This window comes from Stigmatopora nigra, chromosome 17, assembly GCF_051989575.1.
Source record: "Stigmatopora nigra isolate UIUO_SnigA chromosome 17, RoL_Snig_1.1, whole genome shotgun sequence".
In the NCBI taxonomy this organism is placed as follows: Eukaryota; Metazoa; Chordata; class Actinopteri; order Syngnathiformes; family Syngnathidae; genus Stigmatopora; species Stigmatopora nigra.
Window position 1 is genome coordinate 2,759,280 of NC_135524.1, and position 18,721 is coordinate 2,778,000.

The window sequence follows — 18,721 nt, forward strand, 5'->3', positions numbered from 1 at the left end:
AACCTTATTTAGAACCCAATTTTCCAACTCACTTTGGCCCTGCTCCGAAATCTTCCAACACTTTGATATAATCTGTAAAGTAGTTACACATGTAAATGACTGTAATGCTAGAACAGAATTGCTGACTTTGCCATGTTATTCCTCATGACTGCGACTTGATTGTCCCATCTATCGATCACCCGCGATAACAGACTCCGCCGCCGGTCACCATGCCCCAGTCGCTCTTTTCTCTCCATTAACCCGAGTGGGTGGCGTGTCCACATCATTTCCCGCTCGCCTGGCCGCCTGTTTCCCTAACACAAATCCAATAGCAGCTGTTCTGTTATTCTCAGAATTGATTAAGCACGCATCGATCGTTCATAGCCATAACCCCGGACATTTTCTCCCTCCCTGACCCTCTTTACGTTTTCTCTCGGTAACGACCACAGGTTCGGCCGGTCTGCAGTGCGACGGCGAGGGACGCTGTACATGCGGCGGGCGAGGCGTGACGGGGGACAAGTGTGACACGTGTCGCCCGGGTTTCCATTCGTTGGGACCTGGTGGCTGCAGGTGAGCAACAGCAAAGCATTGTTATCAGGAGGGCTGACCGACATTTACTATAACCTCATTTCTAATACAGTGGTGCCTTGATACAAAGATTTTAGAGACACAAATTGTGGTTTGAAAAGATTTTATATAAAGAGATTTTGGTGGATAAGATTTTATTTTTTTAAAACAATTAGGCTTTAAGATATTAATGCCACTTTTAGAGTAGATCAGACTACACACAACATAAAGAGAATTAAAAATTTTAAAATATGTCAGATAAGTAAATACAGAGCCAAGTACATGGTGGAAACAAATTTCATAAGGATAGATTCTTTATCCTCTGTGAAGATCTATTGTTATTGCCATGTTGATGCAAGCCTTGCTCAAATGCCCCAAAATGTCCTTTTTGGGTCAGAATACCTGATTTTTTTTTAAACTTTTTGCTGCCTACTAAATTTTCTGGTTGATAATAGAAAGGAGCTGACCTTGCCTCAAGACAACATTTTGGCAAAAGTTGACTGCAGAAATAGCGTGAGGATTACAAATGTTGTTTGTTGACAATGTGTTCAAACGAGCTGCAACTGTCCCGTGTTTTACATTAAGGGGAACCAAGCACTATGCACAACAGCATTATCATCTGCAACACGTTCGCATAAGAGCATTAGTTAGTGGATCACATTAGCATATTTTTAGCTGCACATCCCGAGTGAGGCAGCTGAATGTGGACCACTTCTCAAAAAAAGACACCAAAAAAAACCCTTCTAAAAACACCTCGCTTCGCCTTTCCCCCGCTGACTCCCCTCACACACATATACACACATATACACACACACACCCGCTGCACTGTGGTTGCTAACTCGTCATAGTGCACGTGCGTGTGCGTCTGAAAATGACCTCTGACCAAACCTGCTTGTTTCCATGGCGACTGCATCCATCATATAAACTTCAGAAGCGAGATTGAAACACGGGAGAAAAATGTGATCCTCCCATGTAATATGCTCTGGCCATAAAACCAACAAAAACAACAAAAGTATTTATTTCTAATCTAATTTTTAAATGTTTAGACAAGATCATTGTAAACTGAGTTTTAAGTGTCTCAGGTCTAAAGTCAAATTAGCATTTTGTCAATTTCTTTCACAACCAAAATGTCTGATTAAAATGGCTATTGTCTTTATAGTAAATCTATGCATTTGTTTACAGTCTTTTTATATTAACATCTCATTGACTGTATTTATGTATTATCATTTTCTTATGAGTATTCCTCACTGTGTGAGTGCATGTTTCCCTCGAGTTTGTATTCAAGGTTGATGTTGTCACTCCCTGACCTACAGTTGCCAGAGAGAATGTTAATAATACTTCCACTGTTGATTAGCAGTAGCAACATTAGAATAAATTCAACATTTCCATATATTTTTTTGTTTTTCATTATGTCAATTCCAATATATTCTTGTAATGTATCATAAACCACGACTCCAGTAAGGCAAAACCCCTATAGATGTTCGGATAAATAACATAAATAACATTACACATACTCGGAGAACAGCATGCAGGTGCCGGAATGGTACATATTGTGTATTGTTTCCACTTGCTTTAAATCAAATCAATGCAAAGACTGATTACATTTGGGTTTTATTCTTTACATATTGTTTATCTGTTGCTTTATTTTCACAAATCCTGAGTGGCTGCTGAAATTAGATAGGAGGACACTGATGCATCACAGGTTTGGTTACCTTATGGCCATTTATTACATAGATTAGATTCTGAGAAACATGAGGAGAATGCAACTAAACACACAAATACACACACACACACACATATTGTGCTTTCCATCATAGATGCTGAAAAATCAGGCAGCTGAGCAACAGTGTGAATTATTCAGCCCATTGGAGCAGAAACAAGGGGGGACGCTTTTGCTGGGAGATAATTAAATTATTTGCAATAGCGCCTCTCATTAATATTAGATTTGCCGTTCCAAACAAAAGCAATCAATCGCAAAAGGCCGTCAAGCTCATTTTTTTTCTATGCTGTCTTTCATTTGACTCACTTTAAATTTCTATTTTTCCGATTCTCAGACCGTGTGAGTGCGCCCCTGGTGGTAGTGTGGGTGACTGCTCGCTACTGGACGGTAGCTGTCGCTGCAAAGATAACGCAGAGGGAGGACGATGCAACAGGTGAGGCACTCTCCAGTCATAATCGCATTTTACGTCTAATTTGTACACATATAAGCCGTAGCATTAATTCAGTCATTTTTTTAGTTACGAATGCGACTTATATGCGAGAAAATATGCTACTTCCATGAAAATAACTCCACCTGAAACTATCTTTGCTAATAGATCTGCTTGCTTAACATTTTTTGATATAGACTTTGATATAATGTCTGTCCTCGCATAACTGGCTTTGTTTGGGTGGTTCTTAGTCCAAAGATAGTAACAGTTTACCTTCTGCAGATCGTAGTTCAACACAGCTGGACCCAAAATGCACCAACGCGACCTTGATAATAGGATCAAACAATGTGGAAAAAAAAATGTGATTCTTACTAAGCGTGTGACGCAGGTGCAAGCCAGGATTCTTCAACCTGCAAGAAAACGACCCGGACGGCTGCCAAGCGTGTTTCTGCTTCGGCCACTCGCAGGCCTGCTCCTCGTCCAACCACTTTGCGGCCGTCAACATCACTTCAGATTTCATGGAAGGTAAACTATCTACCCGGCCAGATTCTGTTTGACATAAACTCGACTCAGTGTAGCATACCAATTATATTTGTTTGGATTGGAGCAAAGCCCCAAACTGGAGGACATAGGGAAGTCGGATATTTTTATGTTCCAAAGCAGACGTTTCAGGGTTATTTCGGTCTTTAATTCATCTGAATTTTGAATAGTCGCCATGAAATAAACGGATGACTTGAAATTCTTTTGGATAGATGTACTTGCCATCAAGGACAAAACTCAGATCATGTTTGCATTTGCAGTTTTACTCAATAAATTTGATAGGTGCGTTATACAATGGCAGCAATAATAAAGTCTTAAAAAAGGCACAGTAAGACTTATCTTTTTATATGAAAGAAGTCGTTATGATCTCATTTTAGCAGCCTCATTCATAATCAAATTAACCTAGATTTTGTTGAAATAGTATCAAATTTTAAACACAATGAATAAATTAAAAACAAAACTAACCTAATGCAGCCATATGGAACAAATGTGAAACAAAAACATCTCCGATTGGGAAAAACTGTTGGGATTCGCATCCCACTGTAACTTTTGGAAATAAATGTGTATCTTCTTGCCTCCAGATCAGGACGGCTGGCTGGGCGAGTTCTCAGGGGGTCGACTTGAGCCCCTGCTGTGGAAGGAGGGCGAAGTCTACTTACTGCCTCTCTCCGAGGACGACCCCGGCTACTACAGGGCCCCGGGTAAGCCTGATAAATATTGGACTATATCTTCTACCGATCATTGTTTTGCCGGTCCACTGGAATGTGTTTTTATCCATATTTGTGTTTTATTTTTAGATAGTAAACCCCCTTGTCGTGAATATGTCATTTATGCAGGTTTTAGAACGCCGACTGTACTATTCAAGCCTGGTTTCCGTTGTTCCCGAGATTAATTGCGGTATTTGGCAGCAGGTCGCACAAGCCATATTTTGTCCGACCGCCCTACCCCTCCCTCCGTCCCAATCCTTTATCGGAACTATTAGGAGATAAGGGAATAAGCTGGCCCTCGCCGTAGGATTTAGGGCTCATTTCTATCAGCTTCTCCGGCAGAGAAGGCCTGATGGATTTGACCACGTTGGAGAGGCAACAAAGTGGAAATTGGCTTTGCTGCCAAAATGGCTTCTTGCTGCCAAAAGTGCCGGGACCCCCTGGCGGCGCCTCTTCGTCCGCCGCCAGGAGCAAAATACTTTGCAAGCCCATTAAACTATGGCTTCCTTCGTCTGGGTTTTGCTCAAATTGCGGCGGAATGGCGGAGAATCCCGTGAGACCCCTTCATGGGTGCGTTGATGGCATTTGTTGTCTTTGGGAGGCCACGAGTATAATGACTAGGATTATTTTTCTAATACTTGCCCAATTTCCCTATCATGATATTGAACTTTACTCCCTAAACCAGGAGTGGGCAAACTTTTTGACCCAGGGGCCACATTGACTTTTGACAGATGGGCCGGGTCAGCTATGATAAGATATGATACAAATAAAAAAGTGCATCCGTTAACAGTACATATGAAACATAAACAGAATAAAAGGACTAAAGTACTAACATACTCATCACTCATCATTAAAGTATAAAAAGTCTAAAGTACAAAGTCAAGTAAAAAGGCATGTATTAAGAAATATTCAAATGTAATTTAAATAAAGATAGAGGGAGTATTTAGGTCTGTACACTACAACAACAATGTTACAGCTTTTTGTTGTTGCTAAAGTGTTATCCGACATAGATTGTCTCATTTCCATGGATGGCTTTTTTTCTGACCCGCTCCCTTCTCGGCAGTCGCATCGAGGGCAGGATTCCATCAATCCTTTTTAAGAAAAGTCGAAGCGGTCCAAAGTCGGTATTAGTGTATCACGCCACTCCAGAGACATAAGCTGACACTCGACCGAACCCGGCGTCATGCTCGCGTGCTCCCAAATGGCGAATGACAAGTGGGTGTCGGGCTCGGTGGCGTGAAAGTAAAATGGCGGGTAGCGGGGGGGTGGTACCGAGGGGTCCAAGGATTTCATTAACGGAGGCATGTCGCCGAATTTTCCGTGACAATCGGAAAGGCGACCAGGCATTGGAGCTCCCTGATGCTTTGTCCCCAACATTTAATGGCCTTTTTTTGCCATTTATCACTCGAACGGATGTCTTGTCATTGACAGAAAACTAGAATCAACAATAATTACCTTTCTTTGGGAAAAGTAGAGATGAGAATTCATGTCAAATTGACAAATGTCAAATTCTCTTCATCTGGCAATGAAGAAGGTGATCTACAAGAATACAAATGAGCGTATTTTCTTTATCGCCTTGAAAAGACTGTTTTGCCCTCAAGCCAGTGGGTCAAAAATCTGAACCAGATCATAAAGGAGGTTTAACGCAATTTAAGAATAGCCGAAATATCAACGTCTTGTTATTTAGAATTCATTTTTTATCACTTTGATTATCACCATGCATTGTCATATCCAACTACAATGGAATCATCCAAACGTCCCCAAAAAATAGAAATTTAACATTCATTTCCAATGAGGAAAAATATCATTTGAAATTGGTGGTATTTGAAATTGAAGTTGGTTTGATGCGGGTGTGATCACATGGCCCCAAGCCCCCTTCTCCGATCTTGGACAGCTGTTTGATCCCTGACACAGACGGAGTTCGAGTCCCCCGCGGCAACTACGGCAGACTGACCGGTAGAGAGCAGCTGGCGAGGTCTCGCAACAAGCGTGATCAGCTGTGAGAGTGCGTGAAGGGGTTTGCTTTGGAGGACGGCGAATAGTAGCGGTCATCTCCCATGTCTCCTTATGGCAATCTGGCAGGGCAAGAAAAGGAAATTGTCACAGAGGGTAGGGTTTCAATACAAAAAAATATCTGGTAGAACATGAGCCAAGGGAGAAGGACACATGTCGGCAGAACATGCAGGTACAATCTAGTACTGGGGTCTTTTTCATTGATTTTTTTTTTAGATTATTGATAGAAAATGTTGCTCAGTTGGTGTCAGAACCAAATGTTTTTCTCAGAATAACAGAGCTCTGAAAAATTAAAAGACGCAAGGAAATCCTTCTACTTTTACAGTATTTTCTCGCATATTAGTCGCAACTGCATATAAGCCATACCCTAGAATTGCCTTAAAATCAAAAAACTGGAAATTGATTGTCAAGAAAAACACCTGATTTGGAAACAGAGTAATCAGGAAGGAAATCAGCCTTATTTTTGATAAAGTCAACCGTGGAAAGTGAGAAATATGTATGGTAGGAGGCATTTATTCATTATGATTTTAGTCAAAGCCAGAAAGCAACCTCTTCTAATTCATTCATTTCAGTGAGCCCTTGAAAGAAAATGCTTCCACATTGAGTGAGAAGGTCTGATTGGTGGCAGAGGTACAAGCAACAACGCTGGAACTAAAGGCTTAAGGAAATGCAATAGTAAAAGCCAGGAATGAGTAACATTAAAAAGGGGGAGATGACGAAGGGCGCTCAGCTGCCGATTATTTTTCTCCACGTTTTTTGAGCCAAAACCACTGCAGTGATGTGAAAGACGGGTCGCCATGACAACCCTGCAACCTGATTATGTCAAGCAGAAGCGTTTCAACACTCGTCCGATGTGATAAAAGTCTTCCATTCAAAATGGACAGGCCGTCTGTGGCTCCTAATAGCAGTCTGTCACTAGCATGTATTCTTTATCCTCTGCATCAAATGACATGTTTTTTCCTTCTGCAGATAAATTGGTGGGAGATCAAAGCTTCAGCTACAACCAACTGCTCTCCATCACCTTCACTTCGGAGACCCTGGAACTGCTTCCAGATCATGTCAGTGTTCTACTGGAAGGTGCCGGGATCAGTCTCAGCGCTGAACTTACGCCCGGCCCGGTGCATCGAGACGACGACCCAGCGCCGAGGAAAACTTTTGTCCTCAGGTATGATGGGGGATATTTTTGACAGCTTCCCATGAGGGTCAGTTAGAAATCAAGCCTAAAATTTTCACAGGTGATGCAAAAAATGCACATGTTGTAACCATAAATAGTATTTTGGTTTTGCGGTAGTACCCTTCAACAGTGCCAAAAATGTCTGCCATCACCTACTTAGCTTGGCTGAATGACATTATTTTCTTTTTGTTTTGTTTTAAACCTTTTTAAATTATTTTTTATTCCACGTCCTTGGCTGAGCCCTGGTCAAAGATGTGCTCAGAATAGGAAGAAATCAGCCACAGGCAAGAAGAAATTTACTCACTGACTGAGGAGTGTTAAAGAAAATGAATTTATAAATATGCTGTACATATAAATGTAGAGTCTTCCCTCGGTTATCGCAACTTAATTTATCGTGAATTAATTCTATATTTCAAACTGATTCCTATTTTAATGTTGTTGACAAAGCCCCCTGCAATGAGTCATCATCTTATTTTGGTAGTGGGGTCCTAGCAATGGATAAAGATCGAACTTGCAACATTTTAATTTGTTTTCATATAAATTGGAGCAAGAAAGAAAGACTGGCGTCGCAAACTATGAAAAATTGATAGTATTTGGCAGTTCTATTATATTTAAGTTTCCTACTTTAATGGATTCATTGAAATAATCTTTATCCCAAGTACAACTAAGACATTTTTCCCATTGTCAAATTGGGTCTTTTTGGTCATAAAAAATTCAAGTGTATTTTCAAAAGAGGGCGCTTTAGTTTTATCTGAATACAATAAGATTTAAGCCAAAGACAAACATACGGCATAGCACGTCCCAGTTAAGAGAGCTCATTGCTGGCGCGAGGCAATGGAGCGCTTCCGATAAGAGCTTCTGTGCAGGTCTCATTAGACTCTCACACTTGGTTCAGCTTCACACTTTTTTGCACATGGTTTCCCCTCCAAGCATAATTTTTGCACACACACAAAAAAATGTGTCAATTGCAAAAACTCCTATCTGATTCTTATCTCTCAAATATTTAATGTCAATTGGATTTTTTTTTTAAATTGAATTCATTTCATTTATTAGTAAGGACATTCCAATAATTCATTGAGAAGCATATTTTACCATTTTTCTATCCTCGTATTTTATTTAAGAGAGGAACTGCTATTTTGTTTTATTAAGCAGTTTTTTTTGTATTCATTAACAATTTCTGGTATTGCATTACTTTTTTGAGCTCATTATTTGCTGCTAACATACATAAATATGCTCCTAATTTAAAAAAAAAACACATGCTTATTTATTTATGTTTGCTCTGTTACATAAATTCCATAATGATATACATAACCTTAGTACAAGAATTTTCAATTATATTTAATTTGTAAAAAAATCATTTGATAGTATTATCGAGTGTGCATTTATTTTATTCAGTAGTTTTACTATTACATTTGTTAGAGTTTGTGAAAATTAAACTTTTCTTTGGGAATAGTACAAATTTGACCCGAATATAAGACAGTGTTTTTTTGCATTGAAATAAAACTAAAAAGTGTTGTCTTAAAATCTATACATTATACACATTGGCAATATTAGATGGCGCTAGACATCTTTAGATATAAATATAATATGATTTTTTTTTTTCAGATTGACTGTCAGTATTTTCTGTTTATAATTTAATTTGGTGTTCAAAAACTATGTTTTCAAACTTGAGTCTTGAGGGGAAAAAAGGGGGGGTCATCTTCTAATCGGGGTCGTCTTATATTCGGGCCAATGCGAGAGTGTAAGCACTCTTCTTGTAAATGAACGTGAAATCCACACGCGTCCATCTGTCGCCGCAATATCCCAAATAAGCAAAAGCTGGCAAATCAGCGCCTTGATTAAATAAACATGAGCGACAGTATACATTCTTGACTCTCTTTGACTGACAGCATCCAAATTCTGGTTCACTAAATATCTTAGCTAGTTAAACGCCAGCAACAACAAAGATCATGGCGCCTTAGCGGCGCGCCGAATTAAATTGATGCGGTGGGATTTAAGATCGGGGGCAAAAGATGAAAAGACGAGATGATTGGTTGCAACGTGAGACAAAAAATACTAACATGTTTATTTTTTTCCATACAGAATGCTGTTTTAATACGAAAAAATGGGGGGAGTAGAGCGAATATGTGTTTATTGTGAAGGATTACCTGCTAGGCACGCTTGTTATGATGGGAAAATTATGGGGTATTATATTTCAGGTTATTACTGCCATACACTTGGATAGATGTCTAAATTTTGGGGGAATTGAACTGCATATATTTGATTTTCTTCTGCAGAAAATTACTATTAGTGCAGTGAGTTAAAAGGAAAATAACTTGGCATGTATTCTTTATCCTCTGCAAAAAAAATGTGAGTTAAAGCAATAGAGTGGCGACCAGTTTTGAGTGTAGTTTGTCTTGAGACCAATGTCAGCCAGGATTGGTTCCAGCAACCTTTATGTGGTTTTGAAGATGTCTGGAAGAAAAAAAATGTCACATTTTTAAGGTTCACATGTGACGGAGTGGGAAAAAAATCTTGATTATCTACAATTTAGGGGTGAAACGTCAACAAATGAAGAAATCACCGTCTTTGTCAATGTCACTGGGCACTTTGACGCCATTGAGGATGATCTGGGTCTTTTCTTCGATGACGATCTTGCGATTCCCAGCTCGGCGAGCTCAGTTTGGATGAGAATTTGTCTCTGCCCGCCGCTGATTACAGCTTGACAAAGCCTACCCGTTGGGGCCAAGGCGGCGCCGACTTTATTCACATGGGTCGCTTATCTCTGTCTGACCAGCTTAGTGAATGCAACTTCCCTTGAGGGTCCCGGCTTTGTAATTGCCTCTCTTTAATGAAGTACATGCTCATTAAGACACACGGCAATGCCAGACTTTGCCACACTTTGAGAATTTACACCCTTTTTTAAAGTTTTGTGACTGTTACTGTTAAGATTTTGGATTTTGTAGTCAACCAAGGACAGAGTTTTGGTCTGGAACAAACTTCAAATGTCAGTCTACTGGTCTAGAAACAAACCAGACTAAAATCCGTTGAAATTGGGAATCAAATTTGCTTGACAGATGATTTACGGAAGACAAAAACGATTAACGGCAATGTAGCGTGTGTTGACTGTACTTTGCTCCAAGATGGCGTCATCCATCTTTGCACAAAGTGCTGACGCAGCACCTGTGGCGAAGGCAATAAAACACGGCGTGAGAATACACGTCCGACGTGTCACCCAACAGCCGGCGCTGTAAAACTGCAGCGTGTCAAAGTCAGCATATTTGAATCTTACGTCTTGGTGTCAAGTGCATATGTGGACTTGGGCAGATTTTTGTCAAATTGTTTCATCTGTTGTGATCTAACAAGATGTGTTTATTTATTAATTACCTATTTATGTCTAAAATGTCTTTTTCTGTGTCTGTATTCTCGCCCTCTTGCTACTGTGACAATGACATTTCCCAAACACAGGATGAATAAATGTATCTAATCTAATTTAATCTAATCTGGTGTCATGGCAGGCTTGGTGAAAACCAGATGACCCCCAAAGTATCCACCTTGGAGTTTGGACGCCTCCTGCGCAACATCACAGCGCTCCGTGTCAGCAACGCCGGAGGACTTAACTGTAAGTTGCCAAACGCAGGAAAACTCCCGCTTTTGTTTTTATTGGATTAGACAAGCATTGAACAAACATTCCCAGTCAAAATGTCAATGGCAGCTAATCAGAGTCGCCCTTTTCCACTGGGAATTGTCTTTTTTTTTACCCATTCCCATACCCGGGGAATCTACTGGCCTTTTTCCCGGGCCGATTTGTGACGTTCCATCGGTTGACAGATGAAAACGATTGGCGGTGTAATGAGGACGACGTGAGCGAGCCAGGCGGAGCGTGACCGCTTCTAACGAGTCGCCCTCACCGACATTCCGTCCATTTTAATGAAAGGATGGTGCGACGGCATAATAAGACGGTCCCGGCCTATCCTTCTATTCACCGGTGTGCCATAGCCCCTCCACCCAGCATTTACCTTCAGAATTTTAATCACAGCCAGAGTGTGCAATTAGGGTCGTTTTACAACATTGTTTGGGTTAATTCCAAATGATCTAATTGAATTGAATGCTTTTAATGTCATTACACAAGTATAATGAGAATTAAAGCTTTTACCACATAGTGCACAAACAACTAAGACATAGATAATCAATATATAGTCATGTAAAACAAATAATCAATATATAGTCATGATAAACAAATAATTAGTATATAGTCATAAAAAAATAATCAATATATAGTAATAGATCAATAAATACATTTTATTTTTCAACTTGAATTGTTGATGTTAAACTTTTGTACATTTTGATGATGAACAAAGGTCTCCAAATCATTCAGTAATATCACCATTGAGGGTGATAGACAGTTTTTGCAGAGGATAAAGAATATACGCCCATTTTAATGCCAAATCCATTGACATCCATCCCGTCATACAATTTTTCAATGTCATTTTGTCTCTCTTCTGTAGATACGTCGCAGCTCTGCCAGGTTAACTTGACCTCCGCGTCTCCAACCCCCGACCCGACGGCGCCCCCTGCCCACTGGGTGGAAACCTGCCACTGTCCCACTGGCTTTCTCGGTCAGTTCTGCGAACAATGTGCGCCCGGGTTCACCCGAGAACACCCGGGCGGGGGTCCCTTCTCCAGCTGTATCCCGTGCGACTGCAACCGCCATGGAATTTGCCACCCAGAATCCGGTAAGCCATTAACAAAACACTCCCTAACTCTCAACTTAAATCCTGATTACCACAACTCCACAGTTCTTTCTTTTCATTATTCAAGACGCCATCTTTTTCTGGGGGTCTTTTGGAATTCACTTCCCACGAGCGATGTCCCGTAAAATTGTAAAGTGGCATCTCTCGGGCGGCCTAAACACGGTGAACTTATTTATTTATATTGACGAGAGTGCACGAGGACGAGGGGTGCTCTCGAGTGTTTTTAACGCCGTTTTGCAAATGGAGGAGGGGCTAAAGGAGGTAAGCTTCTTTCTAGAAGAAAGCAGACGGATAGTTCTCTCATCTTTTATCATTCCTCGAGCTCAACCGTTAGCAGATGTGAACGGCTAGTCACTTTCATGGTGATTTTATCGCAGGGTTTGATGTGCTGATCTTGATGAATTAATAAGGGGGCGGGGTTAAACAAGTTCAAGTAAGACTGAAGCACGTTCCAATAGATTTTTCTCTTTGGGAAATTTCAATGTTAGACTCCAACATACATAAATAAGTACGATGCAACGATTGTTTTATTTTTTAATGTCTAAAATTTCAGCAAGAAAAAGCGCAAAATAGCTTTTTTTATTAATGCTTTATCTGAAATTTACTTCATTGCATTATAAGTACACATTGAATTGACTTTGTAATATTGGAAAAAGTCGTATTGTTATGCAAAGAAGCATTCAGGCAGCATTTAATATTGCCTTCATTTTTAAATAAGATAATTCATTGCAGGTTTATATGTTGGGTGATATTTAAGATTATAAAAAAAATTGTCTGCTTCTACTGATAGGGATATATGTCCAATTCTCTTGATAGGGGAGGGTTGGCAGCGATCTGCAAGTTTGTTAAATCTTGTGCCACTACTATTTTTTTCAGAGCGCATCTGTGGCCCAAGCGTTTGATTAGGCCGGTTAGTATGTGGCGTGAGGCCAACGACGTCTCATTTGCTTGCGTTTCGCCAAGTCGGGGGAGACTCTTTTGCTGCTCTCAAACACTGGTCAGATTGTTCCTGCTCTTTTACATCTTCCGTATTCCTCGTTGCACCTGCTCTCATTTGGTCCTTGCAGCACAGCTCTTTTTGGTCTATTTGTCGGAAATGGTCATTGGCAAGTATTTGACTTGTAGTGATGCTATTTGGTTGCCATTTTACCAGGTTTGCATAATATTTTGGGTTGAAAAATATTCAAGCTACTTTTATTCGTGCTTCTTCTAATTAAAATAGACATTTATATACACAATAGGCATTTGACTCACTTTAAACAGGACATACATATATTTCTTATGCATGAAAAAAATTTAAATATTGCAAATATACTTCTAAAAAGGCCAAAAAACAACAAATAATCTAATTTTTATGACCTATATCAACTAGTTAGAGTACAGTGTATGCTCACAAATGATAAAACTAAATAAAACACTTTCAAAACAAACTATAAAAACATATCTTCTGAAAGGATGCACCAAATTTAAATTTAAGATATTTTCTTACTCAACTACTCTATTAAATCGATCAATTATTGCAGCTCTCTCATTTATTTGTCAAGTATAATCAAGTTATGTTTATTAGTAATGGTGCAAATCTTGTCCATTTAATGCGAAGGTTTCTTTTGAAATCCCTTGTTTGAAATTTGCAATGCATTAGACGTCTATTTAATTGATTAATTGAGCACGTCTCATTCGATTGTAGTCCGACAGAAAAAAAAATACAATCAGAATCAAAAAGTTCCGTCATTAGCCCGTGTCGATTTGGGGCAACATTGCTCATTTCCAGTGCAAATATTAACCTTTGGAAATGTGCTGCTGTTGCACGACTGCAAACAGAATGGAAAAAAAAAAGCCTCACCATTCGCCGCCTGTTAATAAATCACGATTAGCGAGCTGCAACCCGGCTGAATAAATTCCACTCCCTCCCTCGTGTTCTGGCTCCACCCATGATTACTCCGTGATTAAGATTCAGGGCGGAAATTAGGCGGGTCGGGGACATGTTGGCGACTAAATTTTTTCTGTTGATGCGCAAAAAAGCCAAAGCCGGCGAGCAGGCGGCGAAGCTAATTTTAGTTGGCGCGTTTCCACTTGCCTGCCACTACAGGACAACCCACGGGATTGGTTAAAAGAGGGACTCGAGAGGACGTTCCGTATTTAACACTTGTTTCATCATTTGCATGCGTGTTACAAGCGCCATGTTTATTATCTTCAAAGGGTGAACGCGTGGCTAAAGATAACTTGGCGGATTTGTGGGGAAATTGACTGGGTTGAACTTTTGTCGCAAGAAAATTGATACTTGTTTTTAACCTTGGGATAACTTTGCCATTCTGAAGGGATGGAAAAAAAGTATACATGTCCTTGTATGAGATGTAATTGATTTAAATTAAGAAAAAAAGTGTAGTTATTTTATAAAACATAGAATTACTTGAATAATAGGTAAACATACAATGATGGGTTCTAATAAATTAAGGCTGGCATTCTCATATTTAAGCAAAATTAGTTTAAATGTTTATTGACGTTATTATTTTTGTGCTCACTTTTGAAATGCTGCATAATTCATTTTATTGGGACAAAATACTTTTATTATATGGCTTTGAGAATAGGTACATTTATGAATATAGGTAATTTTACTGTTTAATTCATGTATTAATTTAAATATATATATATATGGGTCCATTATTTTGTCTTTATATCAATATATTTGGTTGTTTTGGGACTCTATGTAGTATATATATTGTAATATATACATTGTATGGCCTAAGTTAGTGGTATTGCATATTGAATTAAGTCTAGTAATACTCTAAGGTAATTTATTTTATTTTATATTGTCATTTAATACTCTTTAGAAAGTGCCAATTTCTTAAAAAATAATATTATTCCAAGCATAAACTCATTCATTTGTTCCACATCTCCTCAAATTATTCCAGAATGTATTAAATATTTCTTTTCCAAGTAGTATATTTAGTAAAAACTCCACATTGATTAATTTTGCAATCAAACATCTGATAGCCAGAATGAAATCAAACAACTGGATAAACTCGGCACTCCACTTTTTGCATTGACGGCCTTGGAGAAATGGCATTTAAACGGCCATTCGGGAAAGATACGTGACCCTTTTATGGGTAAACAATGACTCGCTACTAGCATACTAATGAGCCAAGCGTTTTATTGTATAGCAATTGATGCCATGAGACAGGTATTTCCTTTTCTGAAGCCTATTTTTCCCATTTTTTTTCCCTTTTTACAAAAAAAAAATGTGATTCTTGGCTTCCTCTTCACGACTGCAGCACTTGTGACATTTAAGCCATGCAAAAGAGCTTTGAATTATTCCCTCCCCTTGGAAAGTTGGCCCTGCACAAATGTCAACGTGACAAACCAGCATGTGCCCAACTGCGGACTGTAAGAATGTTATTTATTTGTTTGTTTTGGGCTTTTGTCTGCTTGCGGGGATCCACGTGCTTAGCAAAAAAGGCAGTCGTTGATGGATGAGCGCCGAGGCTGCAAACAAATCGCGCCATCCGGGGAGAGAGTTATGGCGTCTATACATTTGTTTACCGGTAGGCGGGTCGCTTGGAGATGTTTTGTCCTTTTCCGACCTTCTGGAGTTAGTCCTTTTATGGACAGTCATCAAAGTGTGCCGTGTTGTGTCCACTTCGGATAGATTTAAATATTTCAGAATTTATTTTTGGGCAGTTTTTAATGGGCCAAATAAGATGCTTTGGTTCATTCAGGTCAGGAAAGTCAATAGTCTATGTTTGGTGTGGTTTCTTTTTCAGTAAGAGTTCCAAGACTTAAGAAAAAGATGGTAAAATATGGATGGGAAAATGGAATGTTGAACATATTCAATGTTTTGGCATTAGATTAGATTAAATTAGAACTTTATTTCATCCCATAGTCAATGTATGTGACAGCATTTGTTTTTAGAGCAACTTTGTTTGTCTATCACCGTCAATGGCAGCGACGTTGTCACCAAGACCCCTCCCCTAGCCTCCCTTATCCCGTTCAGTCATCTTCACACTTGCTAAAGTCAGCACATTTCCACCCCCGTTAAATTTGTCACAGCTCATGGGGGAGCCATGCCACACGTACGGTGGTGCCGTAGCGTCGTCTTGTTTTTTAAGATGATTCTAAGTTCCTCCCTCTGCAAAAAAACATCATAAATTCAGGGAGCAACTACTTAAAGCAAAGTTGCCATGTTGAGTTAGATTACAGCCTTACAGTTATTGACAGAAAATGCACCAAAACACTAGGTAAAGCTTAATTATTATTTTTTTTTTCATATTTTCAAGTACTTTGTCCTTTCTGGTTCTCCTTCCCTTATGTTTGCAATTAATCAACCATTGTCTGTGTATGTAAACCCCGTGTTTGCATGCAAGTCTTTTCTGTCTTTATTATGTTTGCATTTTGGTCCATGAGCGTCTCCCTTCTTGTTAAAGTTATATTTTAGTTCCATCATAACAAATTCCCTCCTTGCCATTGACGACCTTATCCGTCCATTTCATGAAAACTAGGAGGTCCGGCTGTAAAAAAGCTTTTATAAGTCCCCACCCTCCCAGTGTGAATAGGTTGGACGATTAGCGTCATCAATAGAGGAATGTTCACATTTAATCGTTTTATTGCTTGCTAGGGGATTTAGCATAAACTTGTAATTATTATAGCAGCCCCCCTGGAAAGCTTTAATCCGACGCGCACCCCCCCCCCCCCCCCTTTTGCAAAGTATTACATAGCATGCTTGGTATTAAGCAGATGAATGCTTCCTGATCTCGTCGTGTGTTGAATATTGCATTGTTGCGGGCCTTGAATAAATAATGCCACGATTCCGTGTCGAGATGTACGATTAAAATGAAGCTGCTAGTGAATAAGGAAGCTACTTTTTTTTACAGTACGACGAGTCATGTTCAGTCTGGATGCAATTAGATAAGCACTCGCCTCCATGATTTATCATCTTCACCCACTCTTGCTGCATAATAACTCATGAAGAAAAAACATAATTAGTCTGGGATTTTTCAAAATAAAAAATCTGTCCTGATGGACACAAACATCTCCAGGATTTAAATATGTTTTTGTTAGTTTTTTGGGTTTTTTTAAGTACTTCACAGGAATGCTAATCTTCTTGCTGCTTGCTTGAGGGAATTGTCTCCCTCCCTTGAAGGTTTTTTTTTTTCTTTTTCTGGATTTCCCACAAGCAATTATGGCCCAGCTGAGTTCACTTGTCTCTGTCGGAGACTGTTTTCAGGTCAGGGACGCAGCGTCCTCGGCTGGCGAGAGGCCGGAATTGTCCGGTTTGTGTCCTGGAATTACTTTTTTTTGGGGAGTCTGGATGCATCCGACAACTCATTAGTTTCCGCCAGTGCACGTAACCTAGAAAGTACGAAGTGAAAAATAGCGCCTGAAAGACATCAGAAGGCGTGGAAGCCAAATTGGCTGGACGTGTCTATCATGCCGTCTCGTGCATTTGAATGGTCTCGGTTTCTTGCTCGGAATGGGAAAAGAAGTTTGCCAATTTGGGGGAAAGTTGGGTGGGGGTTGGGATTTCCTCTAAATGAGCCCAAATTGGAACCAGAAGGGAAAAAAAAGAAAACAAATGACCCCCACTGCAGGTCTCACTGACCAACACAAAATGAGGAGGATTGAGGAGGACATTAAAACAAGATGGCTTCTCAGAATTGAACATGAAGTATGGATACTCTTTTGTTTTGAAGGAGCCAAACCCCAAAAAGGACAAAAATACAGCACCAGAGGAATAAACTTGAAAGTGTTATTTGCATTTTTAGGAAGCAAATTTGTTTCAAGTCATTCAGTTTCTGAAACCATTTATCCTCACAAGGTTCCCAGGGGGTGCTGAAGCCTAACCCAGCCTACTTTGGCCTGAATCAGTAGCCAGCCAATTGCAGGGTGTGCCTAGTTTTAGGCAATTTAGAGTGTTTGGGAATTTGTAGTTCCTATAAAACCAAAAACAAACATTATACATTAACATAATCATGTTAAAATGCAAATAACAGGATTTGTTGTTGTTTTTTTTTTACTTCATCGACTCCATCTGCATCGTAATTTTGAGACAATCCTCCCACACAAGCAGAAAAATAAACAAAATGCTCAAATGCTAATGCTAAATCTTGCATGTTTATGTCAATGGAATCTTACATTCTTGTTTTTTTCAGGCGAGTGCCAATGCTCGGACTTCACCGTGGGACCAAGCTGCGAGCATTGCTTGTACGGTTACTACGGCAACCCATTGACCGGCACACCGAGTGACTGTCAACCCTGCCCGTGCCCCTACCGGAGTGGCTGCGTTCACGTGGCGGAGACCGATCTGGTGGTGTGCATCGACTGCCCCGCAGGACAAACGGGTGAGTGGACCGCCTGCGTTGACGATAGCGCGGGTTCTGACATCGCCATTTTATCTATCGGCAGGGATTCGATGCCAGCTGTGTGATGACGGTTACTACGGCGACCCGATGGGGAGTTCGGGCGTCGCGAGGGAGTGCAGCAGATGCGACTGTAACGGGAACGCGGACCCTAACGCCGTGGGCGTGTGCGACCGCCTGACTGGACGTTGCCTGAAGTGCACGGGGGACAGTGAAGGGGACCACTGTCAGGAATGCCGCCGAGGTTACTATGGCGACGCTCGAAGCCAAGGGCCCGGACCAAAGTGCAAACGTGAGTAGATGCTAGAACGAAAGATGGGTTTCATTATTGTTTTTTTCCTGCAAAGAGTGGACAATCATCTTCATTTATTTTTTAGTAGCTTTTGGATAGCATGATAACATACTCACCATACATTTAGGATTATTTCATGTTAGTTTAAGGCCATTTTAGATCACTTTATTGTTCATTATTATTTTTTTCCACTACTTGTTGATATTGGGTCACTTT

At 40.0% G+C, this 18,721-nt stretch overlaps 1 protein-coding gene across 1 annotated transcript in view; it reads left to right on the forward strand.

Annotated features, from left to right (window-relative positions):
- The window catches only part of lamc3 (laminin, gamma 3), a 45,554-nt gene that overhangs the window by 18,165 nt on the left and 8,668 nt on the right, over window positions 1-18,721 (forward strand). Inside the window, exons 6-14 of the mRNA XM_077738123.1 lie at window positions 429-549; window positions 2,601-2,699; window positions 3,082-3,218; window positions 3,815-3,934; window positions 6,923-7,118; window positions 10,625-10,728; window positions 11,615-11,842; window positions 18,007-18,195; window positions 18,260-18,505. Of these exons, the coding sequence (XP_077594249.1) occupies window positions 429-549; window positions 2,601-2,699; window positions 3,082-3,218; window positions 3,815-3,934; window positions 6,923-7,118; window positions 10,625-10,728; window positions 11,615-11,842; window positions 18,007-18,195; window positions 18,260-18,505 (1,440 nt within the window). The remainder of the gene's footprint in view (window positions 1-428; window positions 550-2,600; window positions 2,700-3,081; window positions 3,219-3,814; window positions 3,935-6,922; window positions 7,119-10,624; window positions 10,729-11,614; window positions 11,843-18,006; window positions 18,196-18,259; window positions 18,506-18,721) is intronic.